This window comes from Hyperolius riggenbachi, chromosome 1, assembly GCF_040937935.1.
Source record: "Hyperolius riggenbachi isolate aHypRig1 chromosome 1, aHypRig1.pri, whole genome shotgun sequence".
Lineage (NCBI taxonomy): Eukaryota > Metazoa > Chordata > Amphibia > Anura > Hyperoliidae > Hyperolius > Hyperolius riggenbachi.
In genome coordinates, this window is record NC_090646.1 from 450,775,347 (window position 1) to 450,791,202 (window position 15,856).

At 45.1% G+C, this 15,856-nt stretch overlaps 1 protein-coding gene across 4 annotated transcripts in view; it reads left to right on the forward strand.

Moving 5' to 3' along the window:
- The window catches only part of CHEK2 (checkpoint kinase 2), an 81,109-nt gene that overhangs the window by 44,638 nt on the left and 20,615 nt on the right, over positions 1-15,856 (forward strand). For all 4 annotated transcript variants that reach the window (XM_068238733.1, XM_068238734.1, XM_068238735.1 and 1 more), the window contains exons 8-9: positions 7,825-7,889; positions 12,265-12,361. In XM_068238733.1, the coding sequence (XP_068094834.1) occupies positions 7,825-7,889; positions 12,265-12,361 (162 nt within the window). The remainder of the gene's footprint in view (positions 1-7,824; positions 7,890-12,264; positions 12,362-15,856) is intronic.

Consider the following 15,856-nt stretch of genomic DNA (forward strand, 5'->3'; position numbering starts at 1 on the left):
ATTGAGTGCCCTGTGATTGGCCTGCGATTGCCCTGTGATTGCCTTTGATTGTCCTGTGATTGTTTCTGATAGCCTCTGATTCCCCACTCGCCACCACCCCCCTGTCACTATCCTAGTGATCTAAAAACAGTGATCAGTGAAAACTGTCACTTTTTTAGTATCACTAGTGTTAGCAGTTAGGCCAGTTAGCTAGGCCCCTTTGTAAGTGTCAGTTAGTGCTCAGCCCACTGCACCACAGTCACTTATTAGCGTCATCACTGTCGCTAATCAACATTGGTACTATATATAGTATCTGTAAGTGATCATTACTGATCGCAGTCAGATCTATTAGGGTCACTAGGATCCACAAAAAACGCAGTGTTTGCCCGATCAGGCCTGATCGTTCGCCTGCACTTGCGTTCAGCCCGCCCCACCGCGGTGACAGACATTTTTTTTTCTGATCACTGCAAAAAACACTGTACAATAGCTGTGGCACTGTAAACATCAGTTTTGATTTTTTATTTTTTTTTATCAAAACTCAGTGACCACAGCTTTCTACCTCTCAAATACTCCCTTTTGCTAGGAGGGTGCTCTTTTTTTCTGGGTAGTCTCAGAGGAATACCCCCTAAATTTAGCAGTCCACCATGGCAAGAAAGGGGTATTCCGATGATGAGGTTCTCAGGTACATGGCCCAGTCGGATGAGGACGATTAGGACGCCTCATTCAACGAATCTTCCGGGTCAGAGTTTAAACCTGAATTGAGCATGACCGATAGTGATGACGAGGTTGAGGTCCCGGCTAGAGCCAGGCGTACCACACCCTATGTTTTTGGACCGCAGGTGGCGCAGGATCGGCCTCAAGGGCAGCAGAGTGGTGTTCGTGCTGGTCTGAGATTTCATGGTGGGGCAGACACCAGCAGCACAAAATCTCCTGGACCTAGAACCAGTACTTCCGTAGACCCTGGTGAAGTGGCGAGCACCAGCATGAAAGTTGAAACTGGTTCGGTGGCACATGCAGTAAGATCCCAGTCGCAGCCACCAAGAAGACGGCCCCCGTACTACCCCTAGTTTACCAGAGGTGCTGGCAAACCCAAATTGGCAATCCCCTGATTCCGCTGCACCCGTACTTCCCCCTTTCACCGCCCAGTCTGGAGTCCAGGTGGAGACAGATAATCTAGGATCGGCCCTAGACTTTTTCTATCTGTTCTTCACCCAGGATCTCTTAGACTTAATTGTGGCAGAGACCAACCGTAAGGCCACACAATATATAACCGCCAATCCGGAAAAGTTACTTGCCCAGCCTTTTCGGTGGAAACCAGTCCAAGTTTCGGAAATTAAAATTTTTTTGGGCTTTCTCCTTCACACGGGACTAGTAAAGTAGAATGTGTTGCTGTCTTATTGGTCTACGGACACAGCATATCATGTTCCCCTGTACTCTGCTGCCATGTCCAGGACACGATTTGAGAACATCCTGCGCTTCCTGCACTTCAGTAACAACGAAACCTGTCATCGAAGTGACCACCCTGCTTTTGGCCTGCTCCAGAAAATCCAACCCCTTATAGACCACCTGTCATCCAGATTTGCAGATGCTTATACCCCTGACCAGGACATCTGCGTAGACGAGTCCCTCATACGTTTTACCGGGCTCCTTCGCATCAAACAGTACATCCCAAGCAAACGCGCCCGGTATGGGGTGAAACTGTATAAGCTCTGTGAAAGGGCCACAGGCTATACATCTTATTTTAGGGTCTATGAGGGAAAAGACTCAAAATTGGAGCCGGTCGGATGCCATGACTACCTGGGGAGCAGTGGAAAGGTTGTGTGGGACTTGGTGTCACCCTTGTTCCAGAAGGGGTACCATCTTTTTGTGGACAATTATTACACAAGTGTGGCCCTCTTTCGGCACTTAAAAATAGAAAAAATCCGATGCTGTGGCACCGTGCAGCCTAGTCGCCGGGGCTTCCCCCAATGGCTCATTACCACTAGACTTGAACGGGGGCAGAGGGCCGCCTTGTGTGCTGACGACCTGCTCGCGGTGAAATGGAAGGACAAGAGGGAGGTTTACTTCCTGTCCACCATTCACGCAGACACGACAGTTGAAATTCAACGGCGAACTGAGGTCATTGCAAAACCCCTTGTCGTCCACGAGTATAATACTAACATGGGAGGGGTGAACTTCAATGACCATAGGTTAGTGCCCTATTTAGTTGCCCGAAAAACAAGATGCTGGTATAAAAAAGTGTCTTTTTACCTCATTCAATTGGCAATTTACAACAGCTTTGTTCTCTACAGTAAGGCTGGGAGAACTGGATCGTTTATTCAATTTCATAAACAGATCGTGATGGAACTCCTGTATCCAGGAGGTGCCGTGGCTCAACCCCAAGATGCAACTAGCCGGCTGCATGGAAGGAATTACGCCTATCCAATTCCGAGTACCCCAGGTCACCGAATCCTAAGAAAACGTTGTCGTTTCTGCAGCAGGGCTGGAATAAGGCGTGACACCACTGTTTATTGTCCCACCTGTCCTGACCAGCCTGGCCTATGCCTAGGGGAGTGTTTCGAGTGGTACCACGAGCAGGTACACTATTAGATAGTAGGGAACTCCAAACACAGCGGTAGGCACACAAGGGTCTCTCAGTGCTATTTCACACTGCTGCGATGCGTTAGGGCAAAATGCCTAGCGAAAGTCACACTTTGCGGTCCCCCCCTACGCCGGAAGTGCTTGACTTAACGCTAGTGCATGCCTACGTTACTGCGTGGCTTCTGTGGCAACTTCGATCGGCCCGGAAGTCATGTTAGTCTATGGCGACGCAGTTCATTACTAGGCCGAATGCTACTCTTGTGGTATTGCCTGAAGGTCTGTTTTGGACGATACGGTGCGGCGGGCTCGACCCACCAGATATGTCAATATGCAGTGTGAAACGAAACATCGGGTTTCCAGAGACCCTAATACACAGGGCTGCCAGAAACCTCTCCTTTCACTTGGGACAAATTGCGTAATGTACTTCGCCACAACTCTGTGCGATTTGCACTTCGCACATTGTCCCATGGGGGAGGAGAGGTTTGTCCTTGGGAGGTAAGTTTAAAAAAAAAAAAAAAAAAACAGGTAAGCAAAAAAGTTAATGTTTGGTTCGCAATGCTAAGGTTTTGATTAAAAAAGTTCAGTTTATTAATGTTAATGAAGTAATTGCTTTGCTGCTTGCTTGTTGAGTTTTTTTGGATTTTTTTTTTCTCTTTTTCCATCCATTAACCTTCCAGGTGGACCGAGCGAACGATTAACCAGCTGCAGCACTGATGGTGCATCCTGACAGAACATTGCGCGTCTGTCAGGTTACACAAAATCGGTGCATGCAGCGCTGCAGGACGAGATTTCTCCTCCGCGGTCAAAAAGATACGTTTGCAGAGGCATATGGGCCGAGGAGTGGTGTTGGGGTTCATACGCTTTGGCAAGCACTTTGTATCAAAAAAGAACTCTGGCAATGATTTGTTCATCCACATCGATCGGTGTGAATGGATAAATCAGGTTTGCCAGGGCAAACGAGCTGGTGGGTTTGGATTTTTGGGGCGGCAGCTCCTATGTCCTGGCAGACTCCTTCCCCTCTTTTTTTCCAAATTTTTTTGGCAGATATTTTTTCATCCACATTGATTGATTGATTGTTTGATGTTCATTTTTCCTTTCAGCCCAGAGTGCATTACCCTAATGCCCAATATAAGGAGTATAGCAGAAACTCCTAATACTGGCCATACATGTAATGATTGCAGAGACCCTAAAATGCCAGGACAGACCCCACGAATGATGCCTTTTTGGAAAGAGGACACCCCAAAGTATTCCGTTAGGTGCATGGTAAGTTCATAGAATATTTTATTTTTTGTCACAAGTTAGCAGAAATTGTGGTTTTGTTTTTTTTCCCACAAAATGTCATTTTCCGCTAACTTGTGACAAAAAAATAAAATTTTCTATGAACTCACCATGGCCCTCATGGAATACCTTAGCGTGTATTCTTTCCAAAATGGGGTCATTTGTGGGATTTGTTAACTGTCCTGGCAAGTGGGGGGGGGGGGGGGTGCTAAATTGTAAGCACCCCTGTAAAGCCTGAAGGTGCTTATTGGACTTTGGGCCCCTTAGTGCAGTTAGGGTGCAAAAAAGTGCCACACATGTGGTATCGCCGTACTCAGGAGAAGTAGTATAATGTGTTTTGGGGTGTATTTTTACACATACCCATGCTGGGTGGGAGAAATATCTCTGTAAATGGACAATTGTGTGTAAAAAAATAAATAAAAAAAATTGTCATTTGCAGAGAGATTTCTTCCACCCAGCATGGGTATGTGTAAAAATACACCCCAAAACACATTAAACTACTTCTACCGAGTGTGGCGATATCCCATGTGTGGCACTTTTTTGCACCCTAACTGCGCTAAGGGGCCCAAAGTCCAATGAGTACCTTTTAGAATTTCAACGGTCATTTTGAGACATTTGTTTTCAAGACTACTCCTCACAGTTTAGGGCCCCTAAAATGCCAGGGCAGTATAGGAACCCCACAAAAGACCCCATTTTAGAAAGAAGACACCCAAAGGTATTCCGTTAGGAGTACGGTGAGTTCATAGAAGATTTTATTTTTTGTCACAAGTTGGCGGAAAATGACACTTTGTGAAAAAAACAATAAAAATCAATTTCCGCTAACTTGTGACAAAAAATAAAATCTTCTATGAACTCACCGTACTCCTAACGGAATACCTTTGGGTGTCTTCTTTCTAAAATGGGGTCATTTGTGGGGTTCCTATACTGTCCTGGCATTTTAGGGGCCCTAAACCGTGAGGAGTAGTCTTGAAAACAAATGTCTCAAAATGACCCTTGAAATCCTAAAGGTACTCATTAGACTTTGGGCCCCTTAGCGCAGTTAGGGTGCAAAAAAGTACCACACATGTGGTATTGCGGTACTCAGGAGAAGTAGTATAATGTGTTTTGGGGTGTATTTTTACACATACCCATGCTGGGTGGGGGAAATCTCTCTGTAAATGGACAATTGTGTGTAAAAAAAATTAAAACATTGTTATTTACAGAGATATTTCTCCCACCCAGCATGGGTATGTGTAAAAATACAACCCAAAACACATTATACTACTTCTCCTGAGTACGGCAATACCACATGTGTGACCCCTTTTTGCAGCCTAGGTGCGCTAAGGGGCCCAACGTGCAATGAGCACCTTTAGGCTTTACAGGGGTGCTTACAATTTAGCACCCCCCAAAATGCCAGGACAGTAAATACACCCCACAAATGAGCCCATTTTTGAAAGTAGACACTTCAAGGTATTCAGAGAGGGCTATGGTGAGTCCGTGGCAGATTTCATTTTTTTTTTTTTGTCACAAGTTAGCAGAAATTGAATTTTTTTTTTGTCACAAAGTGTCATTTTCCGCTAACTTGTGACAAAAAATAAAATCTTCTATGAACTCACCATGCCTCTTTGTGAATCTTTCCAAAATGGGGTCATTTGGGGGGGTATTTATACTATCCTGGAATTTTAGCACCTCATGAAACCTGACAGGTGCTCAGAAAAGTCAGAGATGCTTTAAAATAAGAAAATCCACTTTTGGCACCATAGTTTGTAAACGCTATAACTTTTACCCAATCCAATAAATATACACTGAATGTTTTTTTTTTTTAATCAAAGACATGTAGCAGAATAACTTTCGCGCTCAAATGTATAGGAAATTTTACTTTATTTGAAAAATGTCAGCACAGAAAGTTAAAAAAGTCATTTTTTTTTTTTTGACAAAATTCATGCCTTTTTTAATGAATATAATAAAAAGTAAAACTCGCAGCAGCAATCAAATAGCACCAAAAGAAAGCTGTATTAGTGACAAGAAAAGGAGGTAAAATTAATTTAGGTGGTAGGTTGTATGACCGAGCAATAAACCCTGAAAGCTGCAGTGGTCTGAATGGAGAAAAAGGCTCTGGTCCTTAAGGGGCGAAAAGACTGTGGTCCTCAAGTGGTTAAAAGCACATCAGTCTCTTTTTTTTTTTTTTTTTTCTTAAAGGGACTCCGAGCAGTGCAGAAACTATGGAAAGATGCATATTATTTTAAAGCTCTCTTTCTCCTCTTTCCAATGATATATAAACCGCCACCCTACGCCTTTTAGTTTTCGCTATTTTCGCGATTGAAACTGCTGCGATCGCGAAAATAGAGAAAACTAAAAGGCGTAGGGCGACGATTTAGGTGTCGCCAGAAAGAGGAGAAAGAGAGCTTTAAAATGATATCCATCTTTCCATAGTTACATTGTATTACACAGGGTGACTTTTTCTCAAAGTCAGCAGCTCCATTCAGCAGAAAAAGTCGCCCTGTGTAATACAGTGTAACTATGGAAAGATGGATATCATTTTAAAGCTCTTTCTCCTCTTTCTGACGACCCCTAAATCGTCGCCCTACGCCTTTTAGTTTTCTCTATTTTCGCGATTGAAAGCGCAGCCGCAGCAATTTCAATCGCAAAAATAGCGAAAACTGAAGGGCGTAGGGCGACGGTTTATATATCATTGGAAAGAGGAGAAAGAGGGCTTTAAAATGATATGCATCTTTCCATAGTTTCTGCACTGCTCGGAGTCCCTTTAAAGCACACTTAAACTGATGATAACTATACGAGGTGGCCATAATTGTGGCTTACTCAGTGCCTCCATAATCTCAGCTGCCCTTCACCAAACTCCATTCCATTTCGTGCCTTGAGCTCCCCACCCTCATTCTTCTGTGAAGAGCAAATGCTCTGCCCACTTGCGCACCCTCTTCTTGCGGGCTTCCCCACAGCTGTGCACAGGGTGAGCAGCAGTGGCCGCCACTGCTGTGCACCGCTGCTCGGGAGTGCGATCAAAGAGAGCGCAAAGAAGCATGTGCTCCTGCTCAGTGGAAGCTTTGAATGAGAGGGGGGATGCATGAAGACAGAGGTAGGCCGGCAAAACTGAGAAGCCTCAAAGCGGAACTTATAAGGGCCACTGAAGAAGCCCCAAGTATGCCCACCTTTTGGATTTATGCATAGTCCAGGCACCTTTTAATACCAATAAATATTTTTAACTACTTAAGTACCAGCGGTCTCTGCTGAACCAGAAACGGCAGAATACTGACAAATCTCTGCACATACCTGCCGCAACCTCTGTCTACACCGCGTGCCGGGAACATCAGGCCACCCACTGACGGCAGAGTTTTATAAGCCGGTCAGGAGCTGTTTTCATTGGCTCCTGACCCTGTCTATCAATGTAAGTCATGGGAGTTGCTTACATTGATAGACAGGGTCAGGTGCCAATGAAATCAGCTCTGCCATCATAGAGACAGCAGGGCAAGTGAGCTGCGGTGTGGAGATAGGAATACGAACGGCGGGAGCGCGGCGGCAGGGAGTTGAAATCTAAATCTTAAGTACGGTAGGTAAAGAAAATTCTCCCATGTTTCTCTTTAGCTCTTAGACAGGGAGAGTGAGAAATGCAGCAGCTGATATGGGATAGTAATTGCTGTTACTGACTTGTACTTGAAATTGGCTCCTGTTCTGTCAGCAGGGAGTTAGATTGCTAAATTACAGCATTTCCTATGGTGTTGTCAGAGTTTACTGTGATCAGAGATGGAAGCCTCCTGATCTGCCATTTACCTACTGTCCCCAAGTAGTAGTTAGAATGAAGGCATTCTGTAGTAACTGCACTTTAATTTATTAAAATAAATCATACTGTAATCTGGAGTTGCTGTTTTTCTGTACAACATAATGCAATTGCTTGACGGAAAAATACAGCATGTGATTCATTGTCAGTGTAAAAGAAAGAAAAAACTGCAAACAAATAATTGGTTTAATATTAAAATTCATATTTTTTTGCAGCCTTGTATTATTAAGATTGAGAACTTCTTTGACTCGACTGACCATTTTTACATCGTTCTGGAGCTGTAAGTATTATAGAAAGCATTAATTCTGCCATATTCTACTCCTGATGTTCACAGCTAGTTTTGTTCTGTAGACCAAAGAACCAATTTTCCAGGTAAATCATTCTCAACCTGAGGCTTGTGGATACTGCGTGGCTCTCAGCTGCAGCCGATATTGCTTTTTCATTGTCAGGTTTGAACACATACTGGGCTGTCTGTCTTTCAGTTTAGTACATTGGTACGGCTGCAATAGCCATGCAGGATGCCATTGCAATGAGCATAAACTGCAGACCTCCATGACTCTCTGTTCATCAGAAGCTACAATTAGCTCCAATAGGGGAAATGGCATGCTCCTGCAACTTTCCCTACTCCTGATTGAGCATCATGTTTCTTTGCTGCAAGAAGCCCAGAAGTAATTTCTTCATAGAATGCTGTGTACATGGACATGTACACTGTGTCAAAAGTAAGACTTACAAAAGCACTATTAAAGCCTCCCTAGCGGTATTGACAGATTATCCGTCCATACAAAACATGCTGTGAACAGTATAAACGTGCATACCAGGGCCGGTTCTAGACAGGCACATATGAGGGGGCAGTCGGAAATATGAAGGGGGCATCATGTTCAAGAAAATTTTAGGTCAGTAACGCTAGTGCGGAGCGCGCCGCGGCGAAAAGTGGGTGTGGTCATGACATCATGTGGGCGGGGCTAACTGTAATGTAACGCGCAACAGTGAGGCGGCAATGCAACAACCCGTTATCTCCGACACATAAAATGCAACAACCCGTTATCTCCGACACATAAAATGCAACAACCCGTTATCTCCGACACATAAAATGCAACAACCCGTTATCTCCGACACGTGAAATGCAACAACCCGTTATGTCCGACACATAAAATGCAACAACCGTTATCTCCGACACGTGAAATGCAACAACCGTTATCTCCGACACATAAAATGCATCAACCGTTATCTCCGACACATGAAATGCAAGAACTATTACTTCCGACACATGAATGCAAGAACAATTACCTCTGACACATGAAATGCAAGCAGTGGAGCAGTGTTTTACCATAAAATAATCATAATGTGGCCAGCTTTTCACCACAAAATAATCGTACTGCAGCAATGTTTCACTAGAAATTTTCACTAGACTAGTGCAATTAATGAATCACAATATCTACATGAAATTTAATAGAAAAAAAAAAGAAAAATAGTGGGTTAGCAAAGTCTCCAGGCAAGAAAAAGTGTAAATGTGAGATAGGAGAACAGACCTGTCAGCTTCTGCTGGGAGATAGGAGAGTGTTTGCATGGAGGGGACAGCGAGGGGAGGGGGAAGGGTAACATCTGCAGATGGGCTGACAGAGGAAGAAGGGACAGAGCATTGAGGGAGGGAGACAGCACAGCAGAATACCCTCCTGGCAGCAGTGTAGAGATGAACCTGGAGGCTGGAGCAGAGAAACACGGCTGCAAAACTGATTCAAACCACCACGTGCTGGAGCAGCTCTCTCCTCCCTGCTGTGCACATGGGATCCAAGTCCCATCATCTCTAGCTACAGGCAAACTTACTGTTTCTCTGGAGGCTCTGCATCAGAAGCAGCTCTGCCTCCTTCTTTCTCCAGCCTCATCATAACCAAGCTGTCCGTGTCCGGCTCCCGCTCTTTCTTTCAATCTGTGTCGGCACAGTAGAGCAGAATGGGGCAGAGCAAAACAGCCTCTCTGATCTGCATAATCAGAGGAGCAGTCATGTGACTGCTGTGCTGCCTGTCAGCTGACACCCAGACTGACATCTCTCTCTCTGCGTGCCTGGGCTGCCGTTTTTGCGCAGCAAAAGAAAACTGGTGGCAGAGGGAGAGTGAGAGATCGGGTCTCATTGCGTGCGCCGGGCGCCCAGATATTTGAGGGGGCACAACATTTATTTAAGGGGGCTCCGCCCCCTCTCGCCCCTGCCTAGAGCCGGCCCTGGTGCATACACATCAATGCTCTCCTGCACTGTATACTAGACTCTTGCTTGAGACATTTTGGCAAGTTACAGGAAAAAAAGTTATAAAAATTAATTTTATCACTTTTTGCACAGAAATCATGGGAAAATTGAACGCCAGGGAGGTTAGAAACCAAAGGTAACCTTACTACAAAGATTCATTTAACCCTTTCTCAACAATGGATGTTGGTTGGCCAAAAAGGCATAGTGACCAATAGTAGCTGTGATGGATTTGCCATTTGCACGAAGGTACAGGCAGAAAGGCTTGCACCAGAGTTCTCCTTAAGTTTGAGTTTTCTTGTGTCTGTAGAAGGTGTGTCAGAAAGTTTTTACACTTTCCCTATGCAGAGTTGGAAAACTTTCCCTGTATAGAGAGGCAATAATCCCATTACCCTCTCCTGGCTTGCCAGATCTAAATCCAAGATCCAATCTTCAGAGAACTGAGATAAGAAAGTCAGGAAATCTGAACCCTATCCTAAAACATTTACTGTCAAAAGCAACATTCCCCATGTCATGTGCCCAGGAGCATCAGCGCTAACTAGTAATAAATAATAACCGTTCTCTTTTAGAATTCTATATTTGAATTTATTTTAACCACTCAAAAACGAGCGGGACCATCACTGGTTAACTGGTTACAATATGAACGCCCCAAACCGACAATCGTAGCAGTAGCATCTTATGCCACGGAAATAGGCATTCTCTGTTATAAGACATAACTACCCAGTGTTTGATACCTATGAACACCAGAGAACCTGATGAATGCATAGTTATTCGCATCTACACTGCCTGCTGTTTTGCCACAGAGATGAGACATTTTATATATCTTTCTGCTTGTGTGGGGGGGGGGGGCACTGCAGCCAATTTGTGAAATGTATTGAATTCTGCCACCTCCGTTCTTCTATTAAGGCTCTGGCTCCTCCCCCTACCCATCTCCTATTGACTTTTGTCAGCTGGGGGGCACGCTATGCAGCCAGAGTCGTTTGTTGCAGGGATTTGTGACATTCGTTCCTGCAGAGCGGGTGCTGGCAGAAGCAATTTCTGCAGTGTTCCCGCTCTGCTTCCCTGCTGCTACGAACGACTCTGGCTGGAACAGGATTACATTTAAAAAACCGAGACTACAGTGTCTCTTCAAATAATTTTACTCGGTTCAGGTTCCTTTTAAAATAAACCAGAGCTGTGGGCAAAAGAAGATTGATACTCACTGCAGCTTCCTCCAGCAGCATAAACACTCGAGTCCCACACCGTCCTCCTGCGGTCTGCCGTTCAGCCCCGGTAATGGGCTCAGTCACGTTCAGTCTGGATCTTCTTCACATGCGCGGACCTCCCAGTATCCATGTTTATGCAGCATGCTTGCTGCATAAAGATGCAACACACCTGACACAGAGGTGTATGCGGTAAACTACGTTAAGCAGAATTACATGCGTAAACACTACATTACACACGATGAGTAGAGTGTAATGCATTGCTTGTAATGTGTTGCATTCTGCTCTACTCATCATGCGGTAAGACTTTATGCATGTAATTCTGCTTAACCTCTTGAGGACTGCAGGGCTAAACCCCCCTAGTGACCAGGCAATTTTTTGTAAAATTGGCCACTGCAGCTTTAAGGCCAAGCTGCAGGGCCGCACAACACAGCACACAAGTGATCCCCCCCCCTTTTTCTCCCCACCAACAGAGCTCTCTGTTGGTGGGGTCTGATCGCTCCCCCCATGTTTATTTTTTTTTATAATCAATATTTTCGTTTTTTGTTTTTTTTTAAAAGCCTGTTACTTTAAACCCCTTCCCTCCCTCCCCACAGCCAGCCAATTACGGCGATCGGCTGTCATAGGCTTCTGCCTATGAGAGCCGATCGCTCTCTTGTCCCCCAGGGGGACAGCCGTGTCACACGGCTGTCCCCAGTGCAGCGCTGCTGCTGATCGCAGCACTGCCAGTGTAAATAGACGGCGACGATCACGCCGTCTAACAGTCTCCCGAGCGGCAATAGCCGCTCAGAGACTGAAGGCGGGGCGGAGCTCCGCCCCCCAAGCAGGAGATGCGGGCGCAGCCTGCGTGCGATCTCCTGCAAAACAGAGCCCCAGGACTTTACGCCAATTGGCGTTAGGCGGTCCTGGGGCTGCCGCCGTGGCCATGCCCATTGGCGTGACATGGACGGCAAGAGGTTAAAGCATTTACTACATTTACCCCACAGTGTGAAAGGGACCAGATCTAATCGAGCATTTACTGCCTCTCCCTTTTTCTAGGAAAGTTATTTTGAATGATTGCACTTTTTAACTGTGCTGATGTAGCTGAAGATGAAAGTGTCACGCTTTTTAGTTCTGCTATGCTATTTAATCATTTGTATTGATTTGTTATAGATGGGTTGATTTGTTATAGATGGGTGTTTCAGTAACTGGTTGTTTTTTTTTGTTTTGTTTTTTAGAATGGAAGGAGGAGAATTGTTTGACAGGGTGGTCACATCCAGGCTCAAAGAATCAACAGCAAAACTGTATTTTTATCAGATTTTACTTGCTGTCGAGGTAATAACTCTGCTAATGTTACAGAATGCTAAAATCCACAATTCTGTAACCCCTCAGTGAATCACACGCATATATTTAGTGTATGATGGAATTAGTCGTATCAGCAGTAGCACTGCTGCAGTAGCACTCTTATTTTTGCTTCCTTGATTGTATCTTGATGATTGCTGCAGTAATTTTCAAGCCATTCTGTAATTGGCTCATCCCTGATATACTTAGGATAAACCATAACAAGATGTAATATGCTAAATGCACTCCCTGTATTGATTCCTATGATAGCTTTCTGCATTGTGATGTATGCTGCATAAGCTGCAGGGCTTCTGTTCTATAAGCTATCCACACACAAAAGCACAAACCTTGCTTAGTCAGAAAATACTATCAAGTATGTTTAGAAAAATGTAAAGATATGAAACCAAGAGCCCAATATAGTGCAGTATGTCCGGATAAAAATGGAAAAAGACAAAACGACAAGTAATATACTCACAAGTCTGGGTTACCACTAAGGCAACCACTGGAAGTGCAGGTGGGGAGAATTGTAACCTGACCCCACTCAGGTATTAAGAAGTCGCTCTCTGTAGACAGGAGAAAATGGGGATGCACCCCTCCACCAAGGGTGGACTAGATCAATGAAAGTTGTGTGATAAGAGGCACCAAATTAGAGTAAAATTATTAAAAACAGTTTAAAAGGAGGGGGGTTTGGTGGTTACCACCCTCAGGTATATAATGACCAGCCAATGAGTCGTTATATATAAACAATATAATTTATTATGAGATCTCCAGGCAAGCAACACGTTTCACAGGTCAAAATGCCCGCTTCATCAGGCAATCAATTTGGAGATACACTAAAGAGACAGAGACAAAAATAATAGAAGAAATACAATATACCAATGGACGCCAGATACTTAAAAGGGCGGCAAGGTGCAGTTCAGAATGCAGTGGTGGAGGGGATGGAATGACCTACAGGGAGTTCAGGAGGGTGACAGCTGAGGGAAAGAAAGAGTTCCTGTGCCTTGAGGTTTTGGTGGCGATGGACCAAAACCTACGGCCTAACGGGAGTCTGCAGAAGAACCGCTGGCCCGGGTGAGAGGGGTCGCCGGCAATCCTCAGTGCTTTTGAGCGTAGTCTGGCGTTGTGGAGGTGGGCAAGCGGAGGGAGAGGTCTGCCGATGATTCTCTCTGCTGATTTTATGACCCTCTGAAGTTTGTATCTGTCCCTAGTGGAGGAGCCAGCGTACCAGACTAGGATGGAGGAGCAGAGGACGGACTCGATGGTGGCTGTGTAAAAACACGTCAGTAGCTCTGGTGCCATGCCGAACTTCTTCAATTGGCGGAGGAAGAAGAGCCTCTGCTGGGCTTTCTTCTGGGTCGCGGCTGTGTTTGCCTTCCAGCTCAGGTCTTTGGAGATGGTGGTGCCCAGAAAGCGAACGCTGGTTACTCTTTCGACCTCAGTGCCGTTGATAAATATCGGTGGGGGGGGGGGGGGGGGCATGCTTCCTGAAGCATGATGTATGAAGAGATGTTGTCCGCCCACTCGTTAAGGTTTGAAGCTTCCATGGCCTTCCAGTCAGTGCAGTCGAAGCATTCCTGAAGTTGGAGCTTGGCCTCGCTGGACCACACTCTGGTGGACCTGAGAACAGGTTTGGCTGAATCCAGGCGCCTCCTGTAGGTGGGGATCAGGTGAATGAGAGAGTGGTCCGAGGAGCCCAGCGCTGCCCTTGGTATGGCTTTGTAGGCATCCTCCAGCCCTGTGTAGCAATGATCAAGAGTGTTCTGATTCCTGGTGGGGCAGGTCACATGCTGGTGGAAGCTCCTGGCGGAGGTTAGCCTTATTGAAGTCGCCCAATACGATGAACAGCGAGTCGGGAAGGGTTGACTCCCATTTTGTGATGGTATCGCTGAGGTCGCGCAGGGCATGTCTAACATCGGCATCAGGTGGTATGTACACACCAACAAAGACGTAGGAGGAGAACTCCCTGGGCGAATATTTTGGCCTGCAGTTGACAATTAGAAGTTCAAGTTCGGGGGAGCACTTCCTGGCTAGTACTGATGAGTTGGGGCACCATGATTGGCCGATGTAAAAACAGATGCCACCACCCTTCTTTTTACCCGAGAGAGTGGGGTCGCGGTCTGCCTGAATGAGGCTGAAGTCTGGAAGGTGAAGGGCATTGTCTGGGATGTCATCATGCAGCCACGTTTCTATGAAGCAGAGGATTGGGGTGCTTCTGCAGAGCTCCATCTTTCCGCTGAGGAGTCGGAGTTCATCTAGTTTGTTCGGGAGGGAGCACACATTCGACAGCAGGACTGATGGGATGGCTGACCTAAGACCTTTCCTATTCAGTCTCACCTGGGCACCTGCCCTGCAGGTGGAAAGGACGTTGCTGTGGTGGGATGGTCAATTGCGAGGGTGGTGGCTGGAATCTTGGTTGCTTTATATTTGGCATCCTTGATAAGCTTTTTCGGATAACCACGTTCAATGAATTTTCTAGTAAGGGTCTGTGATTGTGTATAGAAATCTGATAATTCTGTACAGTTACGATATATTCTTTTGTATTGGCAGTAGGGGGTATTGGTGGTCCAAGGTCGATGGTGGAAGGTGTCGAAATGTATAAAACTATTGGCATCTACTTTCTTGAAATGTGTTTTTGTCTTTATGGTGTTGTTAGTGGAGTACAGAACCAAATCGAGAAATTCTATCGAATTGGGATGATGTTGGGAAGTGAATGAGAGACCTGCCGGATTGTCATTTAGATATTCGAGGAACTTGTGGATGTCTGTATGATTGCCCTTCCAAATGAAGATGAGCTCCCAGTAAATTTAAACACACACAATCCAAGACAGTATATACAACCACTTCTACCAATCCAGGCTCCCATCCATGCCGGCACTAGCGTTGTACAGCCTGTCGGTTTATCACAACCACTCAGATGTCTAAATCTAACACCACCAATACTGAATTCACCATCAAACAACATATCGACTGTACTTCTAGAAACGTCATCTGTGGCCTCAATTCACGGAGCATTATCAAACGTTTATCAAACACTTTATCAAACGTTTGATAATTTACCTCATGGGTAAAATCTCATTTTAAATTCACTAAGGTGTTATATATTTATTGAATGTTTTACCGATAAAACGTTCAACAAATATATAACACCTTAGTGAGATTTTACCCATGAGGTAAATTATCAAACGTTTGATAAAGTGTTTGATAAACGTTTGATAATGCTCCGTGAATTGAGGCCTATGTCATTTCATGCCCATGTAATCTACAGTATGTTGGCCGCACCACCCAACTAGTCCGTAGCCGGATAGGACAGCATAAGAGAAATATATTAAAGCACTACCCCCTACATAGTATCTCCAAACACTTCAGCACGTATCACAAGGGAGATCCCCAGTCACTCACCATCACTCTAATAGATTCCATTCATTCACCAAATAATACTTTTGAGGCTTTGAAGAACAAAGAGATGTTCTGGATACAGACACTCAGAAC